Source organism: Pelophylax lessonae (genome assembly GCF_965119305.1).
Source record: "Pelophylax lessonae genome assembly, chromosome: 11".
Classification (NCBI taxonomy): Eukaryota; Metazoa; Chordata; class Amphibia; order Anura; family Ranidae; genus Pelophylax; species Pelophylax lessonae.
The window spans coordinates 23,415,775-23,431,545 of NC_138778.1; the positions used below are offsets into that span (position 1 = coordinate 23,415,775).

General features: G+C 44.2%; 1 protein-coding gene across 1 annotated transcript in view; it reads left to right on the forward strand.

Moving 5' to 3' along the window:
- Positions 1–647: 647 nt before the first annotated feature.
- ASPSCR1 (ASPSCR1 tether for SLC2A4, UBX domain containing) overlaps positions 648–15,771 on the forward strand; it is a 90,920-nt gene continuing 75,796 nt past the window's right edge. The window contains exons 1-6 of the mRNA XM_082272914.1: positions 648–800; positions 5,103–5,158; positions 5,235–5,349; positions 10,613–10,716; positions 13,406–13,466; positions 15,690–15,763. Coding sequence (XP_082129040.1) covers positions 711–800; positions 5,103–5,158; positions 5,235–5,349; positions 10,613–10,716; positions 13,406–13,466; positions 15,690–15,763 — 500 coding nt within the window. The 5' untranslated portion in view covers positions 648–710. The remainder of the gene's footprint in view (positions 801–5,102; positions 5,159–5,234; positions 5,350–10,612; positions 10,717–13,405; positions 13,467–15,689; positions 15,764–15,771) is intronic.

Genomic DNA, 15,771 nt, shown 5'->3' on the forward strand with positions numbered 1-15,771 from the left:
CTATATATTTTGATATATTATTTATATATAATATATACTGTGTGAGAAATATATATTTCTCACACACAGTATATATTATATATAAGTAATATATCAAAATATATAGATTTAGAAGAAATATATATATATATATATATATATATATATATATATATATATATATATATATATATATATATATAATTATTTTTTTTTCTAAATCTATATATTTTTATATATTATTTATATATAATATATACTGTGTGTGTATATATATATATATATATATATATATATATATATATATATATATATGTGTGATTGGATAAACTTGAATTATCATTAGATCTTAACGGAAAGTTAATCTAGTTACATTGTTTCATTATGTGTCATTTTCATATGGAAGCGATCTATATATAATAATCCAATATATATCTGCATATGCATACGATTACCATAGCTCGGCTCTGCTAATAGGAGAGGTAGAGATGCGGGGGGCGGGGTTTCAGCCATGCAGTGGGCAAGCACTGGGCGGGATTAGGAGAGTCCTGAGTATTTCGGGGAAGCAGTGGGCGTGATTAAGGCGTCCAGGGGGCGTGCCCTGGGCGGGGTTTCGGTGTCAGGGCAACCGATGGCAGCGCAGCAGCTCTCCCGTGTGTCTGGTGCTCCGCTCTGTCTGGATGTTGCCGTTTCAATAAAGTTACTTGAAAGCTTGCGCAGCGTCAGCCAGTATGGCGGCCAGCGGTGCCGGGGTGACGGTGTTGGCTCCCAATGGAAGGCGGCAGGTGGTGAAAGTGACAGCCGGGACCCCTCTGTTACAGGTGGGGGGAGCTGGGGGAGGGGAGAGGACACACCACCCTGTACTCACCACACAGAGGGTGACAACCCCTGACATAGGCCCGGGGGGAGTGCAGATGTTCTGTGTCATCCTTCCTATGTGTATAATAAATGTACATCTATATCCAGATGCAGCTCCTGCTTTTAGTTCTGGGTGGGTGAGGGGAAGGATACAGCCCCTGTCTGGTGTTTATTGCTTCTCAGGACTCCACTGGAGAGATTTCCCCTCACTTCCTGTCCTGGTGACAACATTGTCAGTGGGATAGAAAGTGAGAAGACACAGACAGCAATGAGGGTGGTGGTGGGAGGTCTGACAGCTTTTCTTTCCTACTAAATGTTTGTCGGTGTGCCTGTGGTAGGTTTCCCCTCACTTCCTGTTGGGTGATTGGTACAGGAAGTGAGCCGAAATCTCCCCCATGGGGGCACCATGGAAAAGTAAATCCCCCTTTCCTGCTCTAGGGGCTCATTTTAGGCTGTTGCATTTAAACACACACTTTACAATGGGGGGGGCTCTGATGTTAGGAGTACTCCAATGGGAACTGTGATGTAAGGATGGAGTCTAAGGGGGGACTCCACTGTAAAGAATACTCCATTGGGAACTTGGATGTAAAGGGGGACTCTGATGTAAGGGGGAGTGATGCTGATGGGGACTCTGATTTAAGGGGGGGAGGGGGAATGCCTTATGGGGACTTTGATGTAACGGAAGGGGGGGATGTGCAGATGGGGACTATGATGTAGCGGGGGGGGATGCTGATGGGGACTTTGATGTAAGGGGGGATGCTGATGGGGACTCAGAGGTCGGGGGGGGGAATGCTGATGGGGACTCTGATGTGAGGGGGGAATACTGATGGGGATTCTGATGCAGGGGGGATGCTGATGGGGACTCTGATGTAAGGAGGGGGGGGAGAGGATGCTGATGGGGACTCTGATGTAAGGAGAGGGGGATGCTGATGGGGACCCTGATGTAAGGAGAGGGGGATGCTGATGGGAACCCTGATGTAAGGAGAGGGGGATGCTGATGGGGACCCTGATGTAAGGAGAGGGGGATGCTGATGGGGACCCTGATGTAAGGAGAGGGGGATGCTGATGGGGACCCTGATGTAAGGAGAGGGGGATGCTGATGGGGACCCTGATGTAAGGAGAGGGGGATGCTGATGGGGACCCTGATGTAAGGAGGGGGGGGGATGCTGATGTCGGAACCTTGATGTAAGGAGGGAGGGGATGCTGATGTCGGAACCCTGATGTAAGGAGGGAGGGGATGCTGATGGGGACTCTGATGTAAGGAGGGGGGATGCTGATGGGGACCCTGATGTAAGGAGGGGGGGGGATGCTGATGTCGGAACCCTGATGTAAGGAGGGAGGGGATGCTGATGGGGACTCTGATGTAAGGAGGGAGGGGATGCTGATGGGGACTCTGATGTAAGGAGGAGGGGATGCTGATGGGGACCCTGATGTAAGGGGGGGGAGGGGATGCTGATGTCGGGACCCTGATGTAAGGAGGGAGGGGGATGCTGATGGGGACTCTGATGTAAGGAGGGAGGGGATGCTGATGGGGACTCTGATGTAAGGAGGGAGGGGATGCTGATGTCGGGACCCTGATGTAAGGGGGGGGGGATGCTGATGTCGGGACCCTGATGTAAGGAGGGAGGGGGATGCTGATGGGGACTCTGATGTAAGGAGGGAGGGGATGCTGATGTGGACTCTGATGTAAGGAGGGAGGGGGATGCTGATGGGGACCCTGATGTAAGAAGGTTGTGATGCTGATGGGGACTCTGATGTGAGGGGGGTGGGAAGGAATGCTAATGTGGAGTCTGATGCAAAGGGGGGGGGGGGTTGCTGATGAGGACTCTGATGTGAGGGGGTGGGAATGCAATGGGGACTCTGATGTGAGGGGGTGGGAATGCAATGGGGACTCTGATGTGAGGGGGTGGGAATGCTAATGGGCACTCTGATATATGGTGGGGGGGAATGCTGATGGGGACTCTGATGGCAAGTGGTTAAAGTGGAATTTCCCTTTTGGGTGGAGCTCCGCTTTAACCACTTGCCTTGTATTTGGAGGATGGCCTGGTGACGAAGGGCAGCAAAGAAGCCTCTTCTCTCCAAGAGCGACATCAGGGACAGACTTTTATATTCTGCAAAATATCCTGGGATTGGACAGCTGAGGATTGGGGGGTAAAGTCATTTTCTCTGATGAATCCCCTTTCTGATTGTTTGGAGCATCGGGAAAAAACCTTGTCTGGAGAAGAAAAGGGGAGCGCTACCATCAGTCCTGTGTCACGCATCCTGAGACCATTCATGGGTGGGGTTCCTTCTCAGCCAAGGGAGGGGATCACTCACAATTTTGTCTAAGAACATGAAAAAAGAAAAGTACAAAAACATCTTCTGAGAGCAACTTCTCCCAACCATCCATGAACAGTTTGGTGAGGAACAATGGCCTTTTCCAGCATGACGGAGCAACTTGCCGTAAGGCCAACGTGATAACCAAGTGGCTTGGGGAACAAAACATGGACATTTTGGGTCCATGGCCTAGGAACTCCCCAGACCTTAATCCTATTAAGAACTCATGATCAATTCTCAAAAGGCGAGTGAACAAAAAAAAAAAACAAATTCTAGCAAACTCCAAGCGTTAATTATGGAAGAACGGACCGCCATCGGTCAGGATGTGGCCCAGAAGTTGATTGACGGCATGCCAGGGAGAATTGCAGAGGTCTTGATAAAGAAAGGCCACCATAGTAACATCTGACCAAAAGATCTAAAAACACTGAAGCAGCAGACTTTGTGTCCTTCTCAATACATTTGACCACGGCTGTATAGTTATAAGCTGTAGTTAACATTGTTGGATAACCGTATGTCCCATGGAATTTGGTGTTGTCCCATGGAATTCGGTGTTGCCCCATGGAATTTGATGTTGCCCCATGGAATTTGATGTTGCCCCATGGAATTCGGTGTTGCCCCATGGAATTCGGTGTTGCCCCATGGAATTCGGTGTTGCCCCATGGAATTCGGTGTTGCCCCATGGAATTCGGTGTTGCCCCATGGAATTCGGTGTTGCCCCATGGAATTCGGTGTTGCCCCATGGAATTTGCCCCATGGAATTTGTCCCATGGAATTTGGTGTTGTCCCATGGAATTTGTCCCATGGAATTTGTCCCATGGAATTTGGTGTTGTCCCATGGAATTTGTCCCATGGAATTTGGTGTTGCCCCAAGGAATTTGGTGTTGCCCCAAGGAATTTGGTGTTGCCCCATGGAATTTTTCCCATGGAATTTGTCCCATGGAATTTGGTGTTGTCCCATGGAATTTGTCCCATGGAATTTGTCCCAACGGAATTTGGTGTTGTCCCATGGAATTTGTCCCATGGAATTTGGTGTTGCCCCATGGAATTGGGTGTTGCCCCCATTGAATTGGGTGTTGCCCCATGGAATTGGGTGTTGCCCCATGGAATTGGGTGTTGCCCCCATCGAATTTGGTGTTGTCCCATGGAATTGGGTGTTGCCCCCATGGAATTGGGTGTTCTCCCTTGGCTGTACATTCATGGTGATCCTTAAAGTGGTAGTATACTCTGCTTTTTAATTTTTTACCTACAGGTAAGTCTATAATAAGGATTACCTGTAGGTAAAATTAATATCTCCTAAACCTGCACGGTTTAGGAGGTATTCATCCTGCATGCAGCCGCTGACACCAGTGGCGCATGCACTCTGAAGGTCCGGCGTAATCTTGCCAGACCTTCAGAGCTCTTTTCCGGAAAGTGAACTCCCGTGGGAGTGACGTCATCGTGGCTCTGGCCACTCACAGCGTCGGAGCCGCCGAACCCGGAAGAGACGCAGAGGGAAGATGTCAGCTGCCTCAGCGGTGTCGGGGCTTCGTTCTAAGGTAAGTATTTCATAATGTGCTAGTATGCGATGCATACTAGCACAATATGCCATTGTCCTGCAGGGTTTTTTTTTTTTGGGGGGGATACAACTGCTTTAATAACTTTGCCAATGTATGATTCAGCGGTTGTATCACTATACGGCCTGCAACTGGTGCTTGATTGCACATAATAGAAGTATTTGTTTATAGTTATTCCAGCACTGATGTGCTGCTTCAATGACACTTATTCATTCATTAAATAGCTCTGTTTGGAAGTAATTTCCCCACTCCTTGAGGTTTCACCAATATTTGGTAATTGTCCATGTGATTAATTCAGAGTCATCTTTTTTGCTTCCTTTTAGCAGTAACAAATCTTCCGGTGTTGATGAGTTGCAGATCAGTAATGTTTGGCGTCTGTGTGTTTTATAATGGCAGGTGCTGGAAGAGGTCTGCAAGAAACAGAATTTCAACCCCAGAGAGTATAACTTAAAGTGAGTTCAGATTTATTTATTTATTTTGTGCAGTTTGCTTATTTCTAGCACCATAACCTGAGCCGATTCTTTTCAGGTTTCAGAGGACAGTGCTGGATCTTTCTCTTCAATGGCGATTTGCAAACCTTCCCAACAATGCCAAACTGGAGATGGTGAGCTGCTCAACCCAGCGTGCTGGAGCCGAATGTTCGGTGAGGTGTCTTCTGCATCCTGTCTGTTTGATTTTTCTATTTAGAGATAAAGAATGTTTGTAGATGAAATGAAGATTTTGTTGGATTAGCTTAGCCCCCAGGGGCGTAACTACAGGGGTTGCAATTGCAACCGGGCCCCATGCTCCAGGGGGCCTGTGCGGCTCCCCTGTACACCTGGATAGGAGGGGCGGCAGGGGGGCAGCATGTAGAGAAATCACTGTCCTCCTTTTTCCTCCTGTAGCTGCAGGAGGAAAATGGAGGAGATTGGTTCCTCTGTATGCTGCCCCCGTCACTCCTCCTATCCAGTTCACTTGTGTTCTGCTGTCTCTGGGCCCCTGTGTGTGTGTGTGTGTGTGTGTGTATATATGTGTATATATATATATATATAATAATATGTGTGCGTGTGTGTATGTATATATATATATATATATATATATATATATATATGTATATATAATAATATGTGTGTGTGTGCGTATATATATATATATATATATATATATATATATATATATATATATATATATATATATATATACGCGCACACACATATTATTATTATTATTATTATATATATATATATATATATATATATATATATATATATATATATATATATATATATATATATATATATATATATATATACACACACGCACACATATTATTATATTATATATATATAATAATATGTGTGTGTGTGCGTGTGTGTATGTATATATATATATATATATATATATATATATGTATATATATATATATAATAATATGTGTGTGTGTGCGTATATATATATATATATATATATATATATATATATATATATATATATATATATATATATATTATGTATGTATATGTATGTATATGTGTGTGTGTTCCTGTGCACAGTGGCTGCCCTGTAACAGTAAAGCTACAATAGGGGGTCGTAAAGTGCTTACAATCAGTTTTGTGTTTCATCCCAAAGGTGTCCATTAGGGTTGAGGTCATGCTGTGTGCAGATCAGACTCTATAGGGAGCTGGATTTGTTCACAAAGACAGCGGGGATTTGTTTACTAAAACTGGAGATTGCAAAATCTGGTGTAGTTCTGCATAGAAACCAATCAGGTTCCAGTTTTTTTTGTCAAAGCTTAATTGAAGAAGCTGAAGTTAGAAGCTGATTGGCTACCATACACAGCTGCACCAGAGTGCAAAAATAAACAAGTATATCATATGGACACGAAGATCAAAGCAACACGAATATTCCCACCTGTGAGGCTGCTTGTAGATAGGCAGGCTGATAGAACCGACAAGTGGCAAACCAAGTCCCCCAGGTGGGCATGGACGGCCCAAATTATAATTATGGGCCTAATTATGGGCCATCCATGCCCACCTGGGGGACTTGGTTTGCCACTTGTTGGTTACAGCTTTATTGATCTGCTTTTTTACTTGGACTAATATTTGCCCTTAACCACTTTACCACCGGAGGATTTTGCTGTCTTACGTCCGGGCCACTTTTTGCGATTCGGCGCTGTGCGAATTTAACTGACAATTGCGCGGTTGTGCGACGCCGTACCCAAACTAAATTTACGTCCTTTTTTTCCCACAAACAGAGCTTTCTTTTGGTGGTATTTGATCACCTGTGCGATTTTTACTTTTTGCGCTATAAACAAAAAAAAGCGTTTATTTTGAAAAAATAACAATATTTTTAACATTTTTTTTTATATGAAATTCCCCCCAAAAAAGATGTAAAAACCAATTTTTTTTTACATTTTTGGCTAATTTGTTTTCTGCTACCCATGTTTGGTAAAAAAAATCACAATAAGCGTATTTTGATTGGGTTTGCGCAAAAGTTATAGCGTTTACTAACAAAGGGAAAGATTTCTGTCATTTTTGGTGTTTTTTTTTTTAACGCGTAATGGCGGCGATCTGCGATGTACTGCAACATTGCGGCGGACAGATCGGACCCTTGACTGACATTTTTGACACTTTTGGGGGTACCAGTGACATTACTGCAGTAATCAGTGCTATAAATATGCACTGTTACTGTAAAAATGACACTGGCAGGGAAGGGGTTAATTTTATTGGAGAGGGAGGGGTTAATGTATGCCTGGTGCTTACTGACGTGTGGGGGGGGAGGTGACTATGTGACAGAAGGACAGATCGGATGTCCAGCTATGCTGAACACTCCGATCTGTCACTCCCTGTCACTTGGGAGATCCGCCCGCTTGTGTTTAGACAGGCGGGCGGATCTCCACACTAGATCCCCAACGATCGGGGATGAGCGGCGGCGATCGCCGCTGCCCTTCCCCTGGCCCGACTCCCGCTGTGACCGAAAACAGCGGGAGCGAGCCTCCGGCGGCGCGCAAGCGCCGCCCAGAAGGGGGAGTGTCTGACGACGTAGTACTACGTCGTCAGACGATAACGAGCCACTCTGCCGCAGTAATATTACTGTGGGCGGAGGTAAAGTGGTTAATGTCTTTTTGTATGTGGATTTGTTTCTCCTGTTTTTTTCTTTATTTTTGTTTAATAAAATAAATGTTTATATATAAAATATACTGTACTAGTTTCTTCTAGAAGACAATTATTATTGGTCATTGACGGTACCCTTAAAGTCCCAACTTTTGCCCCATATCCTTCCTTGTTTGTTTTTTGTTTCTTTTCATATGGTCCACTATATCAGCTTTGCTGAGGGCACTCCACCTTTTACAGAACAGAAAGTAATTGGACGAGTGTGATGCATTCCTTCTAGAAAAACTCAGTCTGGCGTTGTGAGCAGACAAAGGGAGCCCTCAGGCAGGCAGTGTCTGCTATGCTTTCTCTTTAGATAACCCATAGTGTTCTGGGAATTCTTTGTCATGCATGAGATGTTTTTATTTGTAAATCATAAAATTTGGTGTTTGAAAAAGTATAAAAAGAAAAGAGGGATGTTATAAAAAGCAAACAAAATTAAAAAATGCACAGGATCAGGTTTGGCAAATAAAAGTTGTAGGTAGGTTCAGACCCAGTTCACACAGGGGCGACCCGATTTCCTGGGGCGACCTGTGAAGTCGCGGTGCACAGCATGCACCTCGACCTTGGCGCGACATACACGGACTTCATATCATTGAAGTCAATGCAGGTCGCCTCCAGGTCGCCCCAAAGTAGTACAGGACCCTTTTTCTAAGTCGGAGTGACTTGTGTCGCTCCTATTAGAACGGGTCCTGTGCTAATCTATGGCAGGCAACCCACCGTGACTTGTCAGGCGACCAAGTCGCGCTAGTGTGAATGGGGTCTCAGTGTTGATAAATTTGAGTGCCTTTATAACTCAAAGAAGGGCTTCCATTACCAGCAGGATAGCAAATAATTTAAAATATATGGAAGTTACTGTATAGTCCTTCTTTTTTTTATTTTTATTTTTTTCAGTTTTAAAGATTTATATGAAAGTGACCGCCATAAATTAACTTGTCAGCAACTAAAAGCAAAACTGCAGCTGTTTTTCAGCTGTGAAACCCAGGGAGTTTTGTTATCCAGATTTCCAGTACAGTCTGGATGCCCCTTCTAAACCCCCCATCTGGCTGTTTAAGCCACCATGTAATGGCTGATAGGAAGGCAACAAATCCAAGCCATCGCTTCGACTATCGCAGCTCCCTCTTCATTGGCCTACCTCTACACAGGCTGTCCCCTCTTCAGTCTACCCTGAATGCTGCTGCCAGCAGGACTCATCCACCTTAACAGCCGCTCAGCATCCACCCCTCCTCTTGCCAGTCCCTCCACTGGCTTTCACTCACCCAAGGAATACATTTCAATAACCTAAGAATGACATACAAAGCCATCCACAAATCTGCTCCAAGCTAAATCACCTACCTTGTCTCAAAATATCACCCAAACAGTCCTGTCACTCCTCCCAATACCTCCTGCTCTATAGTTTCCTTGTAACCTCCCCCCATGCTTACCTCCAAAACTTCTCCAGAGCCTCTCCCATCCTCTGGAACTCCCTACCCCAGTCTCTCCCGCTATCTCTTACTCTGTTCCCTTTGGTCGATCCCTAAAACTCTTTAGGAAAGTCCTATGCTGTCTTTACTTAAAGGATTAGTTCACCTTTGGGAAAATGTTACATGTTCCACCCCATTTTAGGGGGGATCATATAACATATTCCCAATGCTGCAGCCGCCGTCTGCTGCCCCCTTCCCTGTAGCAGCAGTACGGGGAGAAGTTCCCTGTGCTAGCTGTCACTGTTTGAAATCAGCGCGGTCGTGCGGGGCTCTGTGTGTATGAATGAACTACAAGCCCCAACATCCTTAACAGCTGTGGGCTTGTAGTTCTCAATGAACTACCATGGCGCTGTGATGGTTCATGGAGTCTTCCTGTTAGCGAGTATCGACTTACCTGTACATATAAGCTGATACACTGTCAGTGTAAAGGAGACCTGCATGGTGTCATCTGAACGCTGGTGCAATGCTTTCCAGGCTCCTCCCACAAAAATAATAAATGCACATTTTTTACCTGCAAAGGTAAAGTTATCCTTTAACAACTGAACTTTTACTTTCTCCATCAACTCATTCCCCCCCTCATTTCCCTTTGTGTGACTTGCTCTTCTCTTTCAGATCGTAAGCTCTCACAAGCAGGTCTCTCCTAACCTTTATCTGATTTATAAAACCATACTGTCACCCTTTATATAGTGAGGTGCTTCACTGACCCTCTATTATAATAATAATATAATAATTTTTGTGCAAAATAAATACAAAAAGGAAAGTTGCAACATAAAGCATTCACAAATCTTTCAGTGGTCAGACTCAAGTGAAGTTAGGGCTGGTCACAGACATTGCATGTGGTTCACACCACATTGCTGTGCAGATCACATGCGATGTCTGTGCAATGCAAATTCAGCCATACAAACTGTGTGGCTGCATCACATTCGCACCAAAATGGTGCAGGACCCTATTTTTTCACACCTATGCGATCCGATTCCTGCACCATTTTACAGTTCGCACTACGATCTGCGAGCTGATCTGGGGGTGTCATTAACTTTACGTTGACGCCCCCAGCAGTTCGGAGATGTCAGTGTGCGATTTTAGATGCGATGTGGGAACCGGCACTGAATTGCACGTTTTCACAGTGTGAACTGGGACTTAATCTGATTGATTAACATCAATATGTACATAATCTATGCACTGCCAAGCCAAAAGGTTGTAAAAATAAAGCGCTAGTGTTCTTTTCAGCTAAGGTAAGGAGCACAGGATTCTATTTAGCACCTAATGAAAAATAGGCTGCATGAAATAACACTCTTGTTCTGTTTTGTTTCAGAAAGTTCGGGTAGCCTTGCAGTTGGAAGATGGGACGAGGCTGCAAGATGAATTTCAATGCACCAAGACACTCTGGGATGTCCTGGTCTCTTTCCCTCTAACTAAGTAAGATCCTAGAATGTTCTATCTTGGGTATTTTGTTTTTTTTTCACTTGTTTATAGAAACCGGTTCAAGATGCATCCATAATATCCATATAACAAGTATAGAAATACATCTTGACAATCAAAAAATATGCGACAGCAATACATATTCAAAGAGATTGAAAGAATTGCAGGAGTATGCATCTGACAATAGTTACCATACCGAATGTTAAAGGAAAAAACGTAAACCAGAGTAGTACATAGTATGTCTAAAGACTTGCTTCCCACTCATGGAAAGCCATAAAAGACACATGAAATTAGGGATCGACCGAGGGCCGATATGCACTTTTCCCGATATATCGGAATCGGCCCCGGAGGTTACCGATATTTCGGAAAGTGCTTGTATCGGAGTGATGCCTGCAGCTAGAGGCATCACCCCGGTACCGGCATCCATAGCAGACGGTCGGCTGTCTTGTAATGACAATCAATGCGGCTGAGAAGCCGCTCGGCTGTCATTACAAGGAGTGGGAGGGGACGTGTCTCTCCCCCTCTCCCGCCGCCTTCCGCGGCTCACCCGGGTCTCCCATCCCACTAGGAGACCCGGGCAACCAGCCTGCATGGCCGCCGCAGACCTGCCCAAAGCCGCATTTGGCTCTGATCGGGTCTCCATGCAAAAACCCGGAAGTGATGTCATGACATCACTTCCGGAAGTTCCAGGTACTGGCGCCAGATTAAAAAAAATGACAGCATTCAAAACAGCCAACTTGGCGTTTTGAATGCTTTTAAGTGCAGAGGAGGGGTCTTTTTAGACCCCCAGATTCCTCCACAAGAGTACCTGTAAAGTAAAAAAAAATTTAAAAAATTTTTAAACTGCGAAAATATCGGCAGATATCGGCTGATACCAATACGCGATGACCAAAATATCGGTATCAGTATCGCCAATGAAAAAACGATATCGGTCGATCACTACATGAAATATCTAGTTTAATCCTGAACGCACCAAGACATCCTGAGCGTTGTCACCAGTACATTATCAGTTAATGTCATGGTTATGGTTGGTTATCAAACAAAGCAAAGAGTCACTTGTATCTTGTGAGTCTAACCAAGGATCCCAGATTTTGGTAAACTTTGCTGGACACTCCCTAGTCTAAAGCCCCGTACACACGCACAGATTGTTTGCCGACCGATCGGCCGTCTTTTGTCCCGTGTTGTTTGTTGGTTGAAATGTGCTCTAGACTTGCACTGGACTTTTGTTGGCCAACAAAAACCAACTTCAGAAGTGATGTCATGTGCTGGTTTACTTTCCGTGTGTTTTTTCTTCTCTGAGCATGCCCAGTCTTGCTCATCTGATTTTTGAAATCTGTACTGACTGAGGAACAATCGGCCGTTCTGTTGGCCAACAAAAATTTTATAGCCCGCACACCAGATTTTTTTCAGCCGAAAATTCGCAGTTGGTTGTCGGAAGCATCATACTAACAAGCCTACAATCGGCCGACCGGACGTTGGCCGACAATTTACGGCCAACAATCTGTGCGTGTGTACGGGGCTTTAGAAGTTCGCTTATATAATGGAATGTTTTAAATGATTAGGCGTTTCCATAAATACCTATGTGAGAGCCGGTTCACACTGGGGCGACCTGGTCGCCTGACAGGTCGCCTTAGGTCGCCTCCTATAGAGAAGCTGTGGACCCGTTCTAATAGGAGCGACACAAGTCGCTCCGACTTAGAAAAAGAGTCTGGAGCTTCATTGGGGCGACCCGGAGCGACCTGCATTGACTTCAATGTTATAAAGTCCGTGCCAGCCGCACCGCGATCTGTGAGGTCGCCCCGGCAAGTCGGATCGCCCCAGTGTGAACGGGGTCTAAGGGTTCAGACCGAATCCAATATAATACAACTATTTTTCAGGCATAGTAAAGGAGTAGGCATAGAAACACTTTGGTCTTGGTAAGAAAATTCAGCATCGTCAAACACACCCAGAAGGCACCATTTTAGGGTCACAAATATTAGGGAGCTCCAAAGGCTTCTGAGATAAAGGCAGTCACTGCTGAGCAAAAGGGTCTAACCTTAGTACAGGACCATACCATATGTAGGAAGTCTCCTTGTTCTATTTTACATTTATGGCGTGGGGGGAGATCCTCTTACGCATCAAAAAAAGCCTTTTGGGAGTAAAATATGTGCAATCTAAATACCTTTAATTTTATCCGCTTATCCCTGGTGGAAATTACTGCATTTGGATGGGAGAAGGTGTTTGGTTTTTAATTGAAAGTTGAATTCCAGCTTACACCTAATTAGCCTTAAAACTGTCCCCTTCCCATCCTAACACCTATGCTAACAAACCTGTGCAATGCCGGGTACACATTGGCCAGAAAGAGTCAGTTCAGCGAGAACAGGCCAACGTTCGGCTCGTGTATACAGCTCCCTGTCCGACCGAAGCCGGTCTCACAATTCTGTTCTTTAAAGTGCAATGTAATATGTCGCTATTTATACCAGGTATGATTACCTAACAGTTAATTTTATTATTTTTACCCAAAATTTTCACTGATCTAACCACTGCTGAATTCTGATTGGTTCCTGTTGGTCAGCATTCTTTGCACCTCCATTTTGAATAAACTTGATATTTTGTCAAGTTTTGGTAACGTTCCTGGCTCTGTGTTGAAAATATGAAGTGATGCTGTCTGCGTTTTTTGAGGTTTACGGCTGTTTGTGTTTTGCAGGGTGTGTTTGGACGAGGTTCCTCCTGGAAGCGTCGCCGTATGCATTTATATGCGGGATGAGGTAAGGCAATGCACAGAGCGGCAAATTCTGTAATCCAGACAGCTCGTTAATGATTCATTGACTCCGGCGCTTTCAGCTCGCACCTCTTTACGTTTCCTCAAAACTCAGCGACTGATGCATCAGGGTGGACGCAAAGACCGCCACCTGCACACTTTGATGTGGCAATAAAAGTTCACCTTTAAGTGGGATTCAAACAAAAATACAAATGACTTCATTGGCATGTGACATTAAAGCTTTGTGTATCCAGTAGTTTTCCTAAATGGCCAGGCCACCCAAATTGGACGTTTTCTTTTTGGATAGATGCTAGCGGATTAAATCACTCAGACATATTAATGCATAACATCATAGAGTTCTATTTTTTGTATGACCGCTCTTTTAGGATTGGCCCCCCTGCTTTTGCTTTTTATTTAGTTTGATCGGAGTTCTTCTTTAAAGTCAGTTTGCAGGTTGGTGGCTGGCCTTATTTTTTATAGTTGGGCCACCCAAATCTGTTAGGTTTATGCACCAAATTTTATATGTCCAGGAGACTCAAATGCCATGACGTCTGTGTTTGAGTTCCCACCTGTACCCACCCGCCAAAGCGATTAGGGCGGAGTGTTGGCTTTAGTTACAACAAAATTGGCGCAGTTGTTTTGCACATGTTGAGTTATAAGAAGCAGTAAGGAATTCCACACCCTAAAAGCAGATTGGTAGGGAAATGAAATAATCACCTTTTAAACATAAACTATTAGAACCCAGATATACTGTATACCAGTAATATAAAAGGAGATATAAATCCAACCACTGAAGTCCTGAATAAACTTTATTATGTTTATGCAATTTCAACGTATTTTCAATCTATGGCATTCATGCTTTTTCAAAAGTTGTTTTAAAAAAAAAAATCTACAACCTTCATAAAAATAATACGTGGAAATTCTGCCATAAAGGTAGGTCTTTGTTTTTTAACAGGCTTGTTGGGATGACTGTTGGTGAAATATCAGGGGTCTAAATAGACCCCTCATGTCTCCCATTTGAGACAGAAAAAAGATCAAAGGGCAGAGATTCACCAGTCCCTTTCTCAGCAGCCTCAGCTGCACTTGACAGTGAAAGAATAAGAAGCTCTCTAAAGCTGGATACACACTATCCAACTTTTGTGGTTAGATTTCCTTCAGATTTACATTTTCTATGTAGTGCAAGGGCCTGCCAGATTGCATACAAATTGAAAGTGTTTAGGTTTGACCTCAAATTATATGGTTTTGGTAAGTCTAAAGGAAAAAGTCTTCAGAAAATCTTATAGTGTGTATGGCCCTTAAGGCTCCCCGTTCATTCATTCACAAACTGACGCATAGTAAACCCAATTCTGCTTCAGTGATGGAGGGACACAGTGAGTGACCGGTGCAAATTTGTCACTGTGTTCATTCAGGAAAGGAAGAGGCTGGTAAATAGAACATATTTACTGCGCACCTCCAGCTGTCATCCAGAAACACCCCCCTTTGTGCCCTCAGCAGCTGCTGGTGGGAGAGGAGGGAAGCTGGCAATGCTGCAGGGGAGGGGGGGGGACACAAAAAGACCTGGACAGCAGGGAGGTGGGGACACAGATACCAAACCACGTGCAAGGTAGTCAGAGCAAGATAAAGTAGTAGAAGCCAGCAAAGCTGCAGGGGGAGCCACAAGAATTGGTAATGATGCAGTACAACCATCGCTCTTCCTCAGCAGGTGCCTGGGTCCCTCTTTCGAACTGATGGGGCCTGGGCCCTGTACGGGAGTGCCTTATCAGTGGCCCTGTTTGTTCATACAATTCATGTTATGGTGTGAAAATGCTCTGTCCCAGTCTCCCAGCTGTGTTTCTAGGTTGTCACTCTGTCTTGTACACTTCCAACATATAGTACAATTGACTATTTATGCACAATACACATGCACATAGACAGAAATTTGACTGCCAAGAGACAGCAGATAGGTAGTGTGACAAAGGATGAATAAATGTGGAACAAAATATTAAAAATAAATAAAATTACATTTTCTCTGGTTCAAAGGATGAATAAATGTGGAACAAAATATTTAAAATAAATAAATAAAATTACATTTTTCTCTGGTTCAGATTTACTCATCTTTAGGTTATTTAGGTCATCTTAGGTCCTATAATTAAAGATAGTGCACATGTATAGAGCAGTCAATCTGAGGTATATAGGGAGCTAACTATGAATTATACAGAAGTCCAACCACTTAATCAGGTTTTTTTCTCAGGTATCTGGTGAATCAGTTCTGAAGCAAACATCTCTTCAATCTTTGGGACTCACAGGTGGAAGTGCCATAATCAGGTCAGTGA